The sequence below is a fragment of the Leptopilina boulardi genome, unplaced genomic scaffold (assembly GCF_019393585.1).
Source record: "Leptopilina boulardi isolate dan_hultmark-lab unplaced genomic scaffold, ZJU_Lbou_2.1 LbouV2_266, whole genome shotgun sequence".
Lineage (NCBI taxonomy): Eukaryota > Metazoa > Arthropoda > Insecta > Hymenoptera > Figitidae > Leptopilina > Leptopilina boulardi.
The window spans coordinates 2,683,724-2,704,549 of NW_026137825.1; the positions used below are offsets into that span (position 1 = coordinate 2,683,724).

The 20,826-nt window shown below is 20.6% G+C and overlaps 2 protein-coding genes across 3 annotated transcripts; one reads left to right on the top strand and one right to left on the bottom strand.

The window, feature by feature from the left end:
- The first annotated feature begins 1,507 nt into the window (after positions 1-1,507).
- Positions 1,508-11,979, top strand: LOC127281326 (3'-5' ssDNA/RNA exonuclease TatD). 2 transcript variants are annotated; one of them, XM_051304984.1, is made up of 3 exons: positions 1,508-1,765; positions 4,207-4,669; positions 8,971-11,979. In XM_051304984.1, the coding sequence occupies exons 2-3, from the start codon at positions 4,244-4,246 to the stop codon at positions 9,478-9,480; spliced, it is 936 nt and encodes a 311-aa protein (XP_051160941.1). In that variant the 5' UTR covers positions 1,508-1,765; positions 4,207-4,243; the 3' UTR covers positions 9,481-11,979. The 2 variants fall into 2 exon arrangements, with proteins under 2 accessions (XP_051160941.1, XP_051160942.1); XM_051304985.1 differs by having other exon boundaries at positions 1,508-1,759.
- LOC127281325 (uncharacterized) lies at positions 11,914-20,656 on the bottom strand. Its single transcript, XM_051304983.1, has 6 exons — positions 20,448-20,656; positions 18,160-18,889; positions 14,425-14,818; positions 14,073-14,307; positions 13,683-13,833; positions 11,914-12,190 (listed from the first exon to the last, which is right to left on the bottom strand). Exons 1-6 carry the CDS (start codon positions 20,536-20,538, stop codon positions 11,974-11,976), a joined length of 1,818 nt encoding a protein of 605 aa, XP_051160940.1. The 5' UTR covers positions 20,539-20,656; the 3' UTR covers positions 11,914-11,973.
- Positions 20,657-20,826: the final 170 nt, after the last annotated feature.

The window sequence follows — 20,826 nt, forward strand, 5'->3', positions numbered from 1 at the left end:
GAAAGTAATTCATGTTAATTTCCGATACTTCAGGATAATTCATATATTTCAAGTTAATTCAAGCTAATTCATAGTAATTCAAAGTAATTCATAGTAATTCAAAGTGATTCAATTTAATTCAAAGTAATTCATTATAATTCACGATACTTCAGATGAAGCATAATTCATATACTTTAAGATAATTCATAGTAATTCGAGATAATTCAAAGTAATTCAAGGTAATTCATGACAATTCACAATAGTTCTGATAAAGGATAATTCATATACTTCAAGATAATTCATATAGTAATTCGAGATAATTCAAAGTAATTCATGTTAATTTCCGATACTTCAGGATAATTCATATATTTCAAGTCAATTCAAGCTAATTCATAGTAATTCAAAGTAATTCATTAATTCAAAGTGATTCAATTTAATTCAAAGTAATTCATTATAATTCACGATACTTCAGATGAAGCATAATTCATATACTTTAAGATAATTCATAGTAATTCAAGGTAATTCATGATAATTCATAGTAGTTCTGATAAAGGATAATTCATATACATCAGGATAATTCATTGTAATTCGAGATAATTCAAAGTAATTCATGTTAATTCCCGATACTTCAGGATAATTCATATATTTCAAGTTAATTCAAGATAATTCATAGTAATTCGAGATAATTCAAAGTAATTCAAAATAATTCATTATAATTCACGATACTTCAGATGAAGCATAATTCATATACTTTAAGATAATTCAAAGTAATTCAAGGTAATTCATGATAATTCTCAATAGTTCTGATAAAGGATAATTTATATACTTCAAGATAATTCATTGTAATTCGAGATAATTCAATGTAATTCAAGGTAATTCATGTTAATTCACAATACTTCAAATAATTCAGAATACTTCATGTAATTCAAAGTATTTCAAAATAATGTACACTTTAATTAACAAGTTATTTCCCCCTTGATTTAATTCAAAAATTTGGTTTTACTTTACTATTATCAAATAAATATTTCATTGTATCAAATATTTATTTCATAATTAATAGTTTCAAAAATACAGAAATCAGTTCAAATACAGCTTATTTGATTTAAATAAAAAAATTATTTGATTTTTATTTGTTTGAAATTTCGAATTAGTATTTTACATAGTATTTTCATCATTTTTTTTTTCATTCTGTAATATATAAAAAATCATTTTTGATGAAAATTCTACAAAATACTAATTCGAATAAATAAAAAATCGGTTTAAAAATTAATATGACAAATGAAATCATAAAAATTAAAACCTCTTATAAATTATAAAATTTATTTATTTTATTTCAAATTTTACATATTTTATTGAATAATGCCTTTATAAGAATTAAAAATCTGAATTACATAAAATATCTTAAGTTTCACCAAAAAAGGAGAATTATTTCGCAATGTTTATTATATATGTATATATACATATATATATACGCCTCCGGGTCTTTGAAGAGCAAAAGATATTCCTGATATTTTATTTCGCGACGTGACTCATATACGGCAGCGCGCAGATTAATCTTTTCTTTCCCTGGGATAAGGTTAGAATATCGTTACTCGCTCCCGCGACCTTTGCGTCTGTGTTTTTCAATTATAAAAATTTCTCTCCCCCCTTCCCGATAAGTGTTTAAATTATCTCACAACGATGTGTAATCTATTTATTAGGTGTATTTAATACAAGAAAAATTTTCTTCAAAGAATATCGAATTTAATTCTTTCAATATATATATATTCTGTATTTTGAGGTTAGGGTGAGTCTAATTTTCAATTATATATATATATATATACTAATTTTATTATACAATGCACTTGACAAATTTTTATCTATTATTTTTGTGAATATTTTTAAAATTATGCCTAATTAGATAAAGAAATTTAAGTAAAATTAAATTGAAAAAATACAATCGATTTACTATATACCTACTGTCAAAAAACGGAAATTTACAATTATTTATTTAAAACAAAATTGAATGTATTGTTTCGATTTATAATAAAAATATGGGGCATCCTATGGGAAATTTTCATTGAAAAATTTTTTTTTTTGTCCGAAACATTTTTTTTTTCGAAATCTATATGAAAAATAAGGAAATACGTATTTTTTTATTTTGATGAAAATGAAGGAAGTTATGATTTTTTGAAATTTAACATCAACGAAGAAAGTGCGTGTTTTTGGAACATTTTTTAATCTATTGTACTAATAAATTAAAAATTATACTATATATATATGAAATTTGTTCATTTTTTCTCAAAATTTTTCAAATATGTGCTCAAAAATAACGTACCTATAACAGAAGCAACAAAAAAGTTGAAATTAAAGTGAGTTTTCTCAAAAGAGACACTTTCGATTTTTAATTTTTTTTTTTTTTGCTTTACAATCTCTGATGATTGAAGAATTTTTTCCCCTATCTGCGAAAGTGGTATTTTTAGTTTTTAAATTACTATTTATAATTTTTTTTAGTACGGCTCACAGAATTTAAGCATTTTTTTTTTTCTACAAATATAACATTTTTCCATTAACATTCATTTGTTTTTTTTTTAGTTTTCATAAAAACATACAAAAAATCGTTGCGTCAAGCTTAAAAATTGTAAATAGTAATTTAAAAACTAAAAGTACCACTTTCGCAGATAGGGGAAAAAATTCTTCAGTCATCAGAGATTGTAAAGCAAAAATTAAAAATCGAAAGTGTCTCTTTTGAGAAAACTCACTTTAATTTCAACTTTTTTGTTGCTTCTGTTATAGGTACGTTATTTTTGAGCACATATTTGAAAAATTTTGAGAAAAAATGAACAAATTTTTATATATAGCATAATTTTTAATTTATTAGTATAATAGATTAAAAAATGTTCCAAAAAACACACTTTCTTCGTTGATGTTAAATTTCAAAAAATCATAACTTCCTTCATTTTCATCAAATAAAAAAATACGTATTTCCTTATTTTTCATATAGATTTCGAAAAAAAAATGTTTCGGACAAAAAAAAAAAATTTCAATGAAAATTTCCCATAGAATGCCCCCCAAATACTAATATAATATTTAGTAGTTTTTTACTCTCTAAATCTGAATTAGTAAAAATGTTCACTAATTTGAATTAGTGACTCACTTTTTGCTTCTGAATTTAATAAAATTTTACTAATTATTCGTAATTTTTACTAACAATTAGTAAAAAACTAATTCTCCCAAATAGCACGGAAACTTGCAGCAAGTTTGCAGTGCAAGGTTTGAAAGTTTGTAAGGTAAGTTTGCAGCAAAAACTTTCTGCAAACATGCTAAGCAAAATTGTCGAAAAGTTTCAAGAACAATTTGTAGCAAAATTGCGCTGAAAATTTTTAGAAATTTTAAAATGCAAATTTTAATAAAATAAATATTTAATAGTTATATTTTGTATTTAATTAAAAAATTTATAAATATTTTTACTTATACCTTATCTCGATTTTTAATATTTTTAAGCCACTAACATCGGGGTTAATAAATTGTACTCAATTTTAAAAATGTTCCATAACAAATATTTTCAAATGCATAAAGTCACTGAGAATAAATTAAAAAAAAAAAATTCTTTCAAACAATTGTTTCGTTATTTCTCTTTTTCTATTCTGTGATTTAATTATTTAAATTCAAAAGAAATTGACAAAATAATTTTCCATAAAACTATATGAAATATTTATTTTACTAAAACTTGCATTTTAAAATTTCTAAAAATTTTCAGCGCAATTTTTCTATAAATATTGTTCTTGAAACTTTTCGACAATTTTGCTTAGCATGTTTGCAGAAAATTTTTGCTGCAAACTTGCCAAGGAAGGACATTTCAATGTTTGCCACAAGTTTGCTGCAAACTTACCTTACAAACCTTGCACTGCAAACTTGCTGCAAGTTTCCGTGCTATTTGTGTCTAAAGCAAAAAGTGAGTCACTAATTTAAATTAGTAAACATTTTTATTAATTCAAATTTAGAGAGTATTTAGTTTCAAAATTATAAAGCTTTTCTTCTTAAAATAGGGCTTTTTGGCATTACTAAAAGAACGACGTTATAAAAATTTAGTCATTTTTCCTAACATAACCTAAAATTTTTTTTTTATAAAATCCCTCACAGCATCCGGAGATTTAAAATACCCCCTACGATTTCCATAGGATATTTAAAATCTCCGCGAATGCTGTTAAACTATATAAATAACTCGCAAAACGCATTAATTTACAGATTAAAGATACAGGAAAAAAACACACACACACACACAATGGACGAAAACGCTAGTGCCTCAAATACGGATGAAATAAAGGAAACATCAAAAATGTCACAATGCTATGAGAATTATGTCCTCGTTGATGTGGGCGCTAATTTGACAAATAAAAAATATAGTCGCGATTTGGATAGCGTTGTTCAAAGGGCAAAAGACGCGGGAGTACAAAAAATAATGGTCACGGGAGCGGGTATTCGATCAAGTAAAGAGGCATTACGTTTAACGAGAATTTATCCAGGTACATTGTATTCAACGGCTGGTGTTCATCCACACGATGCAAAATCATGGGAAGATCCCGATACACTCGATGAATTGGAAACAATTGCCGCAAATCCCGAATGTGTTGCAATTGGCGAATGTGGTTTGGATTATAATCGTGATTTTTCCGAACCCGAGGCACAACGTTCTGTTTTTCATAAACAGGTGTTTTTCTTTTTTTTCTTAAATTCTTATCATATATTATGAGAAATTATATTATAATTGGTCGAAAAAAAAGAGAATTAATTCAGAGACAAAAATTTTGTTGATATACAATAATTTTTGATCAAATTTACCTCTACATTACTCTCTAAATCTGAATTAGTAAAAATCTTTACTACACTGTAAAAAAAAAAGGAGTTGAATTTCAACTCCCTAGGGGATGCTATAAAAGTCCCATCCTTTTGGAGTTGAAACGAAGGGAGTTAATGCTTTTCGAGTTAATTTTATGCCTAGAGAGTTGGTTTTAAGGAGTTAATTTCATTATTAACTCCTTTTTTGAGTTGATTTTTAACTCGAAAAATTTAACTCCCAACTTCCAGTAACGTTAACTCCCTAATTTTTTTACAGTGTAATTTAAATTAGTGACACACTTTTTGCTTTAAAATTAGTTAAATTTTACTAATTGTTAGTAAAAGTTACTAATAATTAGTAAAATTTTACTAATTGAGAAGCAAAAAGTGAGTCACTAATTCAAATTAGTAAACTTTTTTACTTATTCAGATTTAGAGAGTAGATGGAATTTTTGTGGTGTTGAATTAAAAATTATCGAATTTTTATTTAGCAAAATTTTATAAAGTGGATTTTATAATAAGTCGAATCGAAGAATTTCTATTTAACTAAATTCTGATTTAGTAGAATTTATATTTAAGTAAATTTTAATTTAGTAGAATTTCTATATAACTGAACTTTTATTTACATTGGAAAAAAATAGTATTAAATTAATAAAACCAATTTTCTAGTCCGTATTATATACAAATATTTTCTTGATCCAAGAAAATTTGACTAGTTTGAAATAAATTTTCTTGAATTACGAAAATTAGTGAATCAAATACGGACAAGTAAATCATTTTCTTGAATCATTGATATTTCTTTTTAGTCTAGCGGAATTGCTGATCGAAATTTTCAAATTATACAATTTCAATTTAACATCAGAATTTATGTCTAGTAAAATTTTCATAAAGAATTCTTATTGATACGAATTGTTATTTTATCGTATTTCTATTTATGAATTATCTTGAATTATCTGAACTATTGTGAATTATTGTGAATTACTTTGAATCATTACAAATTACTATGAAGTATCTTGAATTAACTTAAAGTATATGAATTACCTGAATTATCATGAAATACTTTAAATTTGCTTGAATTAACTCACATTACTATGAATTATCTTGAATTAACTTAAAATATATAGGAATTATCTTGAAGTATCGTGAATAACCTTAAATTACTTCGAGATTTAATTACTAATTAATTAATTAATCAATTAATAATTACTAATTAATTACTCATTACCTCTCGAAGTACTATAAATTATCTTAAAGTATATTAATTATTTTGAATTAATTGAAATATCGTGAATTAACTGTAATTACTTTAAATTATCTCGAATTACTATGAATTATCTAGAATAAACTTACAGTTATATGAATTATCTGAAGTATCATGAATTAACTTGAATTATGCCAAATTATTATTAATTATCTTGAAGTATATTAGTTATCTTGAATTATCTGAATTATCATGAATTACTTTGAATAATCTCGAATTACTATGAATTATCTTGAATTAACTTGAAGTATTTTAATTATCTTGAATTATCTGAAGTATGGTTAACAACCTTGAATTACTTCGAGATATAATTAATTAATGAATGAATTAATTAATAATTACTAATTACCTCTCGAATTATTTTATTATTATTAATTATTTTGAATTATCTTAAGTATCGTGAATTATCATAAATTACTTTGAATTATCTTGAATTACTATGAATTATCTTAAAGTATATTTATTACTTTGAATTATCTGAATTATCATGAATTACTTTAAATTATATGGAATTATTAGAAATTATCTGGAATAAACTTGAAGTATTTAAATTATCCTGAATTATCTGAAGCATCGTAAATTATCATGAATTACTTTAAAACATCTCGAATTATCTTGAAGTATTCAAATTATCCTGAATTATGTGAATTATCTGAAGTATCGTGAATAACCTTGAATTACTTTGAGATATAATTACTAATTAATGAATGAATTAATTAATTAATAATTATCTCTCGAATTAATTTAGTATTATTAATTATTTTGAATTATCTGAAGTATCTGAAGTATCGTGAATTATCATGAATTACTTTGAATTATCTTGAATTACTATAAATTATCTTAAAGTATATTAATTACTTTGAATTATCTTAATTATCATAAATTACTTTAAATTATATGGAATTATTATAAATTATCTGGAATAAACTTGAAGTATTTGAATTATCCTGAATTATGTAAAGTATCGTGAATAACCTTGAATTACTTCGAGAATTAATTACTAATTAATTAATTAAATAATTAATAATTACTAATTACCTCTCGAATTACTATTAATTATTAATTAATTAATTTGTTATTAAACTTCTAAGTAATTCAAGGTTATTCACGATACTTCAGATAATTCTGGATAATTCAAATACATCAAGATAATTCATTGTAATTCGAGATGTTTCAAAGTAATTCATGATAATTCCCGTTACTTCAGATAATTCAGGATTATTCATATAATTCAAGTTAATTCAAGATAATTCATAGTAAATCAAGATAATTCAAAGTAATTCAAGGTAATTCAAAGTAATTCAAAGTAATTAATATACTTCAAGATAATTCATAGTAATTCGAGATGTTTCAAAGTAATTCATGATGATTCCCGTTACTTCAGATAATTCAGGATAATTCATATATTTCAATTTAATTCAAGATAATTCAAAGTAATTCATGGTAATTCAATGTAATTAATATACTTTAAGATAATTCATAGTAATTCGAGAGAATTCAAAGTAATTCGAGATGTTTCAAAGTAATTCATGATGATTCCCGTTACTTCAGATAATTCAGGATAATTCATATATTTCAAGTTAATTCAAGATAATTCATAGTGATTCGAAGTAATTCAAAGTAATTCAAGGTAATTCAAAGTAATTCATTATAATTCACGATATTTCAGATGAAACATAATTCATATACTTTAAGATAATTCATAGTAATTCGAGATAATTCAAAGTAATTCAAGGTAATTCAAAGTAATTTATGATAATTCACGATACTTGAGATGATTCAAAATAATTGATAATAATAAAATAATTAGAGAGGAAATTATTAATTATTAATTAATAATTAATAATTCATTAATTAGTAATTATATCTCGAAGTAATTTAAGGTTATTCACGATACTTCAGATAATTCACATAATTTAGGATAATTCTAATACTTCAAGATAATTCGAGATGTTTTAAAGTAATTCATGATAATTTACGATGCTTCAGATAATTCAGGATAATTCAAATACTTCAAGTTTATTCCAGATAATTTCTAATAATTCCATAGAATTTAAAGTAATTCATGATAATTCAGATAATTCAAAGTAATTAATATACTTCAAGATAATTCATAGTAATTCGAGAGAATTCACAGTAATTCAAGATAATTCATGATTATTCACGTTACTTCAGATAATTCAGGATAATTCGTATATTTCAATTTAATTAAAGATAATTCATAGAAATTCGAGATAATTGAAAGTAATTTAAGGTAATTCAAAGTAATTCACAGTAATTAATATACTTCAAGATAATTCATAGTAATTTGAGATGTTTCAAAGTAATTGATGATAATTCCCGTTACTTCAGATAATTCAGTATAATTCATATATTTCAATTTAATTCAAGATAATTCAAAGTAATTCAAAGTAATTAATATACTTTAAGATAATTCATAGTAATTCGAGAGAATTCAAAGTAATTCAAGATAATTCATGATTATTCACGTTACTTCAGATAATTCGTATATTTCAATTTAATTCAAGATAATTCATAGAAATTCGAGATAATTGATAGTAATTTAAGGTAATTCAAAGTAATTCAAAGTAATTAATATACTTCAAGATAATTCATAGTAATTCGAGATGTTTCAAAGTAATTGATGATAATTCCCGTTACTTCAGATAATTCAGGATAATTCATATATTTCAATTTAATTCAAGATAATTCATAGTAATTCGAGATAATTCAAAGTAATAGAAGGTAATTCAAAGTAATTCAATAATTTAAATAAATAGATTTCAAACTATGAATTAGATATACCCTATTAAATTTGAACAATTAAATTAAAATTTTTAATTTTTAATTTTAATGTTTGAAGTAGAACAAAAAAAAAAATTAACAATTTTTTTATGTCTAATTTTTCCCAGGTGGAGCTCGCTTGTCGTTTAAATAAACCATTGATAATTCATGAACGAGGTGCACAATCGGATGTGATTGAAGTATTAAATCAATATAAAGATCGATTACCACCAATTTTGGTGCATTCATTTATTGGCACTGCCGAGGAGGCGCAAATTTATCTTGATCAAGGTTATTATCTTGGTATCACTGGTTATTTATGTAAAGACAAATCAGATAGTGGTGTACGACAATTATTGGAAGGTGGTCAAGCGCCATTGGATCGACTACTTGTTGAAACTGATGCACCATTTATGTATCCAAATACAAGAGCAAGTAAATTACCGCCACACGTTAAAGATTCACTCACTGAACGTTCATTAACATTTTTACAAAGATATTGTACATTTCAACGAAATGAGCCATGTGCACTACCAGCGGTTGTTGAAATGGTCGCAGCATTTATGCGAATATCACCCGAAGAAGTTGCATTGGCAACCGCCTTTAATGCCTTAAAACTTTTTGGTTTAAATCAATGATAAATGCATATATATTTTTTTTTCTGCCAAAAAAAAAAAAAAAAAATACAGGTGCTTTTTTTTGAGAAATTTTATTTTTCTCACGCATAACAAAAAAAAAAAATTCATCCGGAATGAATTTTTGCAGCTAATTTTCTATTTTTTTCCCCCGCTTATTTACTCTCGAGTTATAAAGATGGAAAAAAAAAATTTTTTTAGTTTCTAGGAAAAAAATTAAGAGCTTCATGTAGTTTTAAAATAATTTTTTTTTCCCAATGGGAAATTGATATATATATATATATAAATATTAAAAATGAAAAGATTTTAAAAATAAATATATATATATATATATATATGTAAAATATATAGATATTGAAAAAAATTCATAAAAAAAATTCCAATGGAATTCTCTATCTTATGTTTTGTATAAAAAAAAATTTTTGAATTTTATGCAAAATTAATTAAATTCAAAATTTTTATACAGGGTGTCTACTAGTCCTGGAATTTGAAAAAATTTCCTTGAAAGTCCTGGAATTTTAATTTTTGTCTTTGAATTTTTTATATTTTGCTTTTAAATTTTCAAAAATTTCTAATTTTCTCAATCAAGTTAAAAAAATTCATTAAATAAGTAAAATGAAAATTTACTTAAGTAATTAATTAATTTTTTAATAATTTCTGAAAACAATTTGTTAAACTAAAAATTTTTTTATTCCCTAAAGTCATCCAATTTAATGTCCTGGAAAAATAAGAAATTTGTCCTAAAAAGTCCTGGAAAAGTTCTGGAATTTTAATTCCGATTTTTAGTAGACACCGTTATAGGAATTCATTTCAAATTTGTTGACGATTTTTTTGATCTTGCCAAAAAAAAAAAAAAATAAATAAATAAAAAAAAATCATTGCCATTAAACGAAAAAATAAAATAAAAACGGTGCATAATAATTTTTAGAAAATAAATATAGAATCATATCATCTCGATTTTTCACAATCAAAAAAACAAAAAAAAATGACTGTTTTTTTTCCAATAAGCACAAATGAGATTCAATAACACACTTTAGAAGAAAAAAAAAAATGTGTTTTTAGAATTTGTAAATTAAAAAAAAAAAATTAGTTTTTTTTTTTTAAAGAAATGTTGAAAAAAAAAATTTGCGAAATTTTAATGTATTTTTTGGCAAATTTTTGCGTTTTTTAAATATATATATATATATAAAAAAAAATTAATGTTTTATAAACAGAAAAGACCAGTGAATTTTAAATTATAAAATAGAATATATTTTTCCCTTTATTTTCATTTTTAATAAAAATTTTTTGTCCTTTTAAAAATTTATATTTACAATTTATTTTTTTTTTAAATATACTTTTTTTAAAAAATAAAATCTCTGGTTTTTTTTCTGAAAATTGGAACTTCTATATATTATTATTATTATTATTATTATTATTATTATTATTATAGTTATATAGTACAATTAATCAAATGTACGTTATTGTTATAAAATATTTTTCTATCAATAAATTGTATACAAGAAGAAAAATTTTCTTTTAATTTACCAATATGTTTAAAAGTTATTTATTTTTTTCCAATTGGGGGAAAAAAATTAATGAAAATTCTTTTAAATTATGACGATTTATTCATTAAAATTGTTATCCTTTCTTTTCAATAATTAGAATTTGAAAATTTTACAAAAATTTTTCCTTTCAACTTTTATTTGATTCTATTTTTGATTTTGAAACTTTTTAAATTTCCCGCCGAAATTGTTCTACTTTACCGACAGAACATAGATTGACGATTCAAACATCAACACTAGCGCCACAGTTGAACTAACTTAAGCGTGACTTGCTCTGTAGCACTTCAGGTGTTTTAAATTATTTTTTTTTTATTTAACGCTTAAAAATTATTTTACAAACGCAATAAAAATATCAGAATAATTAAATAATTTGAAATAAATTGTCAAAACAGAGACTGCTTTAGAGCGAGTCACGCTTACGTTAGTTCAACTGTGGCGCTAGTGTAGTTATTTGAATCGCCAATTAAAAACTCTTTCTTTTTTTTTTTTTTTTTTCCTTTTTTTTGTAAAAATAAAAATTCCTTTTGTTTAATCAAACTATTAATCGTCAAAATATATCAAAATTTATTTTTTTTTTTGTAGGGAATAATTTTTTTTTTTTAATTTGTCGGATTTAATAAAATTATTTGACATTTTTCTCATGTAAAAATTTTTAGAAACATTAATTATGACTATTGTAAGTACGGAGGCAGTTTTAAATTTTATAAAAATGCATTCCGATTCAACTGTAAGTACAAAAAAAAAAAAAAAAAAAAAAAAAAAAATTTGTATATATAAAACTCTGAGAATTTGATAAATGAACACAATGAAAAAATAGAATTTACATAGTCCTAACGTTAACAGGAGGTTTTTTTTTGCAATTTACATTTAGTATCGAAGTTTTTCTCGACAATTTGTTTTCCTTTGTTTTTTTTCATTTTTTTTTTTTTTTTTTTTTTTTTTTTTTTTTTTTTTACAATGGATTATAATGAGTGGCACATTTTAATCGCATTGCGTGCACTAAATAAGGAATTCTTTCCTTATCAGGTAATTGTTGCCAATTTTCAGAACATATTGGAATTACCAAATAATTCATGGCCTCTAAAGTTTTAATATATGAATTCCAACTGCCTTTTAATTGCATTGCATTGATTGTAAAACCATTTGTTGGAATATCCACAAATAGAAGTCTGAAATATTTTTAAAAAAATTTCATTAATACTATTTTTTTTTTTTTTTTATTTTTAATTGAAAAAATTGCATTTGAATTTTGTAAGTTTATATTATGCAGTGTAAAGGTGGAAAAAATTGTATTTTTGAAAGAGTATTATTTGTACTAGAATTTCTTATATATTTATTTATCAGTTTATGAATAAATATTTAATTATAAATATGTAAATAAATATAAATATTATAATAAAATATAATTATTCTATACAATTAAATTTACATTATTTAATGTAATTTAATTTAATAATTATATTATTATATTATACTTTATGTAATTTACTTTAAATTTAATGTAAAAAAAAAAAAATTAATTTAATTTGAATTAAATAATTAATAAATTTAATTTAAAAACAAAACTTGTACCCACGGGGGATGGGTTGCTGAAAAATTATAAATTGGAACGTCCCAAATGTAGCATTTCAACGTATTTCAAATACGTAACATTTGGGACGTTCCACTTTATAATTTTCCAGCGCAACACATCCCTGGGTACAAATTTCGAGTTACCCCACCCTGTGCAAAATGATCGCAGCTGATATTTTCTTTTAGAATAAAATTTGATTACGCACATATTTAAATATTAAAAATAAACATTAATAGATTATTTTAAAAAATTTAATATTTATTAATTTTTAACTTTTTTTTTTTTATATAAAACTTTAATGTTTTTGACGTAAAAAACATTCTTAACATATTTTTATAATTTTGAAAAGTCTCGTCCTGCTAGACTAAATTGTTTCTACGGTGTTAAAAGACCCTTTTCATGAAAAAAAAAAATGTCATGAAATTTGCAATGCAAATTTTCTTTGAAAAATAATAACAATATCTAATTCATATTTGGTACCGTTTGTTTATGACTTAAAATACTACTTATAAACAAAAAATAAAAAAAAAAATCTGAGACATGACTCTTAACCTCTTACGCGAAATTATACCCATATATTAAAAAATGAAAAAGTCAATTTATCACTGTACGAAAGTATTAGAATCATAATTTTAATATTTAATAATTTTCTAACAATGTGAAAAATTCATTTTTAGTTAATATTTTCCCTTATTTGAATTTTATTTCTTTTTCTTTTTTTCGAAATTATATTTTGCTTAGCAAAAATTCAATTTTTTTAATATTTATTCGATTATAATTTTTTTGTAAGTAATAATTTTTATTATTTTTTGACTATTGAAATACCATTTCATTTGTTTAATTCGATATAATTGTAATCGATTAAAATTTTAAAATAATTTTCATAAAAAAAAAAAATAGTTTACTAAATAAAATTTGGAATAATTATCAAGATGAATAAAAAATATTTTATATTGATTACTGATTTTTTTTAAAATAATAAAATAAAACTAACTATAAATAATAAATAAAAATAATTTTCTGAGTAACTCAATATTAAAAAAAAAAAGATTGGAATAAAATTGTTAATAAAAAAGAAAATTACTCACACTTGAGTCTCATCGGGAACAGAAATATCCTCTAAATATGTAATTGGCTTCAATTCATTGAAATCGGTTGTTGAATTTTCATTTCTTTCACTATTTTCATAACTAATTGGAATAGGTTTAGCTGATGATTTATCCCAAAGAATCACGTGATCTAAAGAAAATTTTATATTTTCCTTATTTGAAATATCAATTTTTTTTTTTTTTTGTGAAATTATTATATAAAATTTTTTTTTATATATAATAATTCTATTTTATATAGTAAAAAAATTCAATTTTAAATAGAAAAATATTTTCTTTTACTTTTCCGTTAATTAAAAATATAGCTTTGGTTGTTTTTTTTCAGTTTATAAGAATTAAAAAATAAAATATTCGAAATAAACAATTATTTACCAATAAAATGACCCAATTTCGTTTTCACTTTACTTTCAATATATTCAGAACCTCCAACAGCTATTTCCAAGGCCTTGTAAATTGGTGATTTCTTATAATTATATTGATTCCAATCGACAAGCAATTCTAATTTATCCTCCAATGGACGAGGTCCATCATAATCTAAATAAAGTGTTTTAATAATTTGATATAATTTTAAAATTTTCAGCTTTTGATCAGCAGGCATCCATTCGATCTATAAATTTCAAAATTAAATTATTATCAATAAAGAAAAAGATAATTAAAATAATTCTTTTAGTTTTACAAGAAAATAAATAGATGTTTAAAAAAAAAAAAAAAATTGATACATTACATTAGTATTTTTCTCGAGAATAAGTCGTAGCAATTTATCGGAATAAGAATCGAGAATTGCTAAATTCACAACAAGTTCAGTGATATTCTCATAAGAATCAATTGAATTATTATTTAATATTAATTCTTGAATAACATCCCAAAAAATTGATTTATAATCACACATTGCCATTGCAGAAACAAATACATCTAACATATTTAAATATTTATAATCTTTTCTATTTGATTTATCGACAAATTTTATTGCAATATAATCTAAAAGCGCAACTTGTTCGTGACCAATTTTCACCAATTTCTCAAGTGTCTCAACACCTTGTTCTAAACCAACATCTGTTTTAATTATCATATTAACTAAACTATCCACCATGGTGTCATTATAAAGTGCCTTTACATTTCTGAAAATAGAATTTAAAAAATAATTATTAAATTTTTAACATTCGAATAGATTAAATAACAAAAACGATAACATTCGGACAAATGGATTTAAAAAAAAAAAAAAAAAAAAAAAAAAAAAAAAAAAAAAAAAAACTAATTTATTCTTCAGGAAGTCTGAATAATAGATAAAATTTTGAAAATTAATTAAAAAGCACAAACAATAAACAAAAATATACAAAGAAATTAAATTAATATAAAATGAAAATTAAAAGGAAAAAAAATTAACAAATATTAATAAATTAAAATAAAGATAAATTTACAAAATATAACAAAAATGTAAATTAGAACAATATAAAGAAAATTTTTTAAAAATGAAAATATAAAAGGAAATTAGCAAAATAAATAAAATAAATACAGAAAATATTTTATTTTATATTTTCTCTCAATGACAAAATTATTACAGGCCTCATATCGATTTTAAGATAAAAAAAAAAGTCGATTTATATTCCAAAAAAAGTCGATTTTTTTTTATTTTAACATAATTTAATTGATTAATAAATAATTTACTTTAAATAACTAATGTTATTAGATACTAAATTCATTTTATTAATTTTGTAATGAAAATAATTCTATAATGAATATTATCAAGAAAATTTATTTCTATTTCATAAATGAACTAAAAGACAAATTTTCAAAATTTTATTAAATTAGGACAAATTTCTACAAAAAAAAAAAAAAATTCTTAAAGTTCCATTTTTCTAATTTTTTTCAAATCTGATTTAAACAATTTATTCGAATTAAAAATTTTGTCATAGTTTTTAATTTTTATAATTGTATATTATAATTATTTTTATAAAATATTTCAGGCAATACTTAATTAAGTTTTACAGATTTTTAAATAAATTTTTTTTTTTAAATAATAATTTTGAAAGAGTTACTATTGAAATTTTTAGAAATAATTGAATTTCAATTTGTTAATTTTCAGATAATAATTAAATTTTACAGTCTTAACTAAAAATAATTTATTAAATAATTTTTGGATAACCTTTTTTTAAAAGTAATTGAATTTTCAAAGATTTAGAATTTTGATTTTTGAAATTAATTGAACTTCAAGTGATTTTTAATTTTTGATGATTTCACTAAAAAATTTATTAGAAATTTCAGACAAAAATATAATAATTTGAAAACTTTTTAAGTGAAAAATAGTTTCAGATAGTTGAATTTTCGAAGAATATTATAAAAATCATTAAAAAATAATTGAATTTCAGAAGAGTTATAATTGAAGTTATTAAATTTCAAAAAAAAAAAAAATTTAGATGGAAAATTTTAGAAACTTTTAAATTGAACTTTTTGAAAATAATTAAATTTCAGTTGATTTTGAATTGAAATTTTTGAAAATAATTCATTTTCAATTGATATTTAATTGAAATTTTGGAATATAATTGAATTTTAGTTGATTTTTAATTGAAATTTTGGAAAATAATTCATTTTTTCAATTGATTTTGAATTGAAATTTTGGAAAATAATTGAATTTTAGTTGATTTAAAATTGAAAACTTTGAAAATAATTGAAATTCAATTGAAATTTTGGAAAATAATTAAAATTTAGTTGATTTTGAATTAATAATTTTGAAAATAATTGAATTTCTATTGAATTTTTTGAAAATAATTCAAGAAATTTTTTATAATTTAAGGACAAAAATTGAACTGTAAAATTTTTTAAAAGTGAAAAATGGTTTCAGTTTCAGTTATAATTGAAATTATTAAAATTTAAAAAAAAATTTAAATGGAAAATTTTAGAAATAATAAAATTGAAATTTTTGAAAATAATTAAATTTCAATTCCAATTGATTTTAAATTGAAACTTTTGTAAATAACAGAATTTAAATTGATATTCAATTGAAATTTTGGAAAATAATTGAATTTCAGTTGATTTTGAATTGAAATTTTTGAAAATAATTCATTTTCAATTGATTTTGAATTGTAATTTTGGAAAATAATTGAATTTTAGTTGATTTAAAATTGAAAACTTTGAAAATAATTGAAATTCAATTGAAATTTTGGAAAATAATTAAATTTTAGTTGATTTTGAATTAATAATTTTGAAAATAATTGAATTTTAGTTAATTTAAAATTAAAAACTTTGAAAATAATTGAAATTCAATTGAAATTTTGCAAAATAATTGAATTTTAGTTGATTTTGAATTAAAAATTTGAAAAATAATTGAATTTTAGATAATTTTAAATAGAAAATTTTTAAAATAATTAAATTTTAATTAAAAATTTTTAAAATAAATGAATTTCAATTAAAATTTTTGAAATAATTGAATTTTATTTGTTTGTGAATTAAAATTTTTGAAAATAATTGAATTTCTATTGAATTTTTTGAAAATAATTGAAGAAATTTATTAGAATTTACTGACAAAAATTGAACTGTAAAATTTTTTAAAACTGAAAAATGGTTTCAGATAGTTTAAATTACGAAAAATATTTTTAAAAAAACATTAAAAAATAATTTAATTTCAGTTATAATTGAAATTATTAAATTTAAAAAAAAAAAATTTAGATGGAAAATTTTAAAAATAATTAAATTTTAAAAGCTTTTAAATTGAAATTTTTGAAAATAATTGAATTTCAAAAAATTGTATTAAATTTCAGACAATAATTATAATAGGAGAAATTTTCAGTGATTTCTGATAAAGAAAAACTTATTAGAAATCACAGAAAACAAAAATTAAATTCCAAAAGTTTTTAATTGAAAAATGCTTTCTGATAATATTGAATTTTCGAAGATTATTATAAAAATCATTAAAAAAAAAATTGAAATTTTTGCAAATAATTAAATTTCAAATGATTTTAAATTAAAAATTTTTGGTTATTTTATTAGCTAATTTAAAAAAAATTATAAACAATTATAAAAATTTCATAAAAATTTTAATTGAAAAATAATTTAACATAATTTGAATTTGTAGAAGAATTTAATTAAAATTATTAAAAATAATTAATTTAGTGAAGAATTTTAGTTAAAAATTTGTTAAATAATTGAAATAAAAGAAGATCTGAATAATATCTGCATTGCATATTTAAAAAAAAAATGTATTTTTAAAAAAAAATTTCTAAAAAAATGTATGAAAAAAAATCGAAAATATCGCATTTTATTAAAATAAGTCGAAAAAAATCGTATAATCCGAGGCCTTTTATAAATTTTTAGTTTGTTTTCAAAAATAATCTTAAAAAACTAAATTTTTTTTTGCAAGCAGAAAATTAAATTATTAAATTAATTAATTATTACGTAGTATTAAGTAAAATTAAAAAAAAATAATAAATAAGCTTGCGCGGGAAAATTTGTAAATAATACTCACTTGGTGAATTGAATTGATTTCAATATCACAATTGCGTCAATAAATGAAATTCTATCAATTTTTTGAATAATAATATTTTGAACACGTTTTAAAAGTCTATTATGTGTTTTTTCAAAATGTGGAAGAAATCTTATTGATTTTAAAATAAATTTTGCCGACGTCAATGGAATATCATCTCTATAATTATCAATTGCATCAAGAAGAAATTCAATATTTCGATAATTATGTTTTTCACATTTTGTCGCAAATACAAGACACGATGCCATTAAATGAATATTATCAAAATCAATTGTATCCAATAATTTGTCAAATAATGTTGGTAATGCCTTTAATATTGCATTTATTAATGGTGTATTGGGACCATTTTGTAATGCCATTTGTAATGTTATAATATCATCAATATGCAATGAATTAATATTTGTACGAATTAATTGTAATAATGATTCATAAATGACTGTATTTTTTTCAATACGAAATTTTGTTAATTCATTTAATACAGAAACAACATCCGATACATCAAGTGTTGTTAATTGTTTTTTTAATTCATCACAAAGTTCAGCAAAGTCATTATTATTTTTTACATCATTATAATTGAATGATGTTTTATTTAATTTTCTCAATGCCTGTAGATAATGATGTCCACTTAAATAGCCATGATTATTTTTTATAAATAAAAATATTTCTGCGGGTTTCTCGCCTAATTGCGAGTACACTGATTTTGGCAGTATTTCTGAGATAAGAATATTTTATTATTATTATTATTATTATTATTATTATTTTTATATTTTAAAAAAATAGAAATTGCAAAAAATAATTTTAATTTAATAAAATTTAATTAGAAAATAAATATTTTTTTAAATGGAGCAATTTCTCTATTTCGTCACATTTTTTTTTTTTTTTTTTTTTTTACTATTATTGAAGCATTTTTTTTTTAATACAAAAAAATTTAATTTTTGAAACTCATTATAATTAAATAAATAAATAATTATAATGATTATAATTATAAACCCGTGTATGATTTAAATAAATAAATAATAAATAAATAAAAATTGAATTTAAAAATAATTAAATTTCCAAATAATTGAAAATAATATTTAATTTTTCAAAATAATTGTAATTTAAAAATAATTTCATTCTAAAAATAATTAAAATTGTTTAAAAATGAATTCAAAAAAATTTTTATATTTTTCCAAATAATAATTAAAATGATATTTAAGTTTCCAAACTAATTATAATTTAAAAATAATTTTATTTTAAAAATAATTAAAATTTTTTTAAAAATAAAAAATATTTTTAAACAAATTGAATTAAAAAATAATTGTAATTTAAAAATAATTTCATTCTAAAAATAATTAATAATTGTTTAAAAAAATTAAAAATATTTTTAAAAAAATTGAATTTAAAAATAAATTAATTTTCAAATACATTGAAAATAATATTTAATTTGTTTTCGAAACAATTGTAATTTAAAAATAATTAAATTGAAAATTGTAATATTTTTAAATAATTGAATTGAGAAAAATTTAATTTGAAATAATTTTCTTTTTGTTAAATAATTAATAATTAAATAAATAATTGTATTTCAAAATTATTAATTTTTGAATTTTTAAAAATTTACAAAATTAAACAAATTCAATAAAAATTGAATTTTTTTTTTAAATTATAATTGAATTTAATTGTAAAATTAAATTGGAAAATATACAAAATATTGATAAATTAGAAGAAAAAAAAAATCAAAAATAAATCTTAACCTAATTTTCAGCTCATACATATACATATATATATATATATATATATATATATATATACTTTAGTTTTATAAATAATTTATTATATAATTCTAAAATAATTATTAAAATTATTAATGAATTGGTAATTTACTAATTATTCCAATTTACTATTATTTTTATTTACAAATTTATTTTTTCAAAAACATTTTAAATATATTTAAAAAAAAAAATATTTTTCCAAAGTGAAAAAATTTCAATTGTTTCATTTAATTGTCAACTTTTGTAAAATTCTAAATAATTAACAAAAACATTTTTAAATGTTATCTTTGAAAATATGACGAAATATTGCCAAAATACGAATAATGGCAAAAAATTATTCACTTTTGCGGAAATTTTATTGTTATAAAAAAAAGAAAATTTACATCAGAAATTTTTTTTTTGACGAAATAGAAAATTTTTTTTCAATATCTCATTGACGGTGATTTAATTTTTAATAGAATTTTAATTGATAATAGAATATAGTCTAAAAATAATATTATTTTTTTTTTTCATAAATACCTGTTTTGAGCGTGTGACATTGTGATTTTTGAATAAAATTAATTAATGAACATCTGGCAATAATTCGAAAATTTTGAAAAACAAGAGTCATTTCTAATTGGAATTTATCTTCTTTTATACTTTTATTTCTATATATATATATATTTACAGAGAAAACAATGATGATAATGGAACAATTTTATACTATTATACATATATATATATATATCTACATTGAACTCAATAAGTTAATTATTTTAGGTTAAGTTCCATCGTGGTGATGAATTATATAGTGACAAATATATATATAGAAATAAGTTAAATTCCCTAAATCATTTAATTTTTTAATTTCAATTATTTTGTATAAAGGAAAAATAATTAAAATAATATATCTACAAAT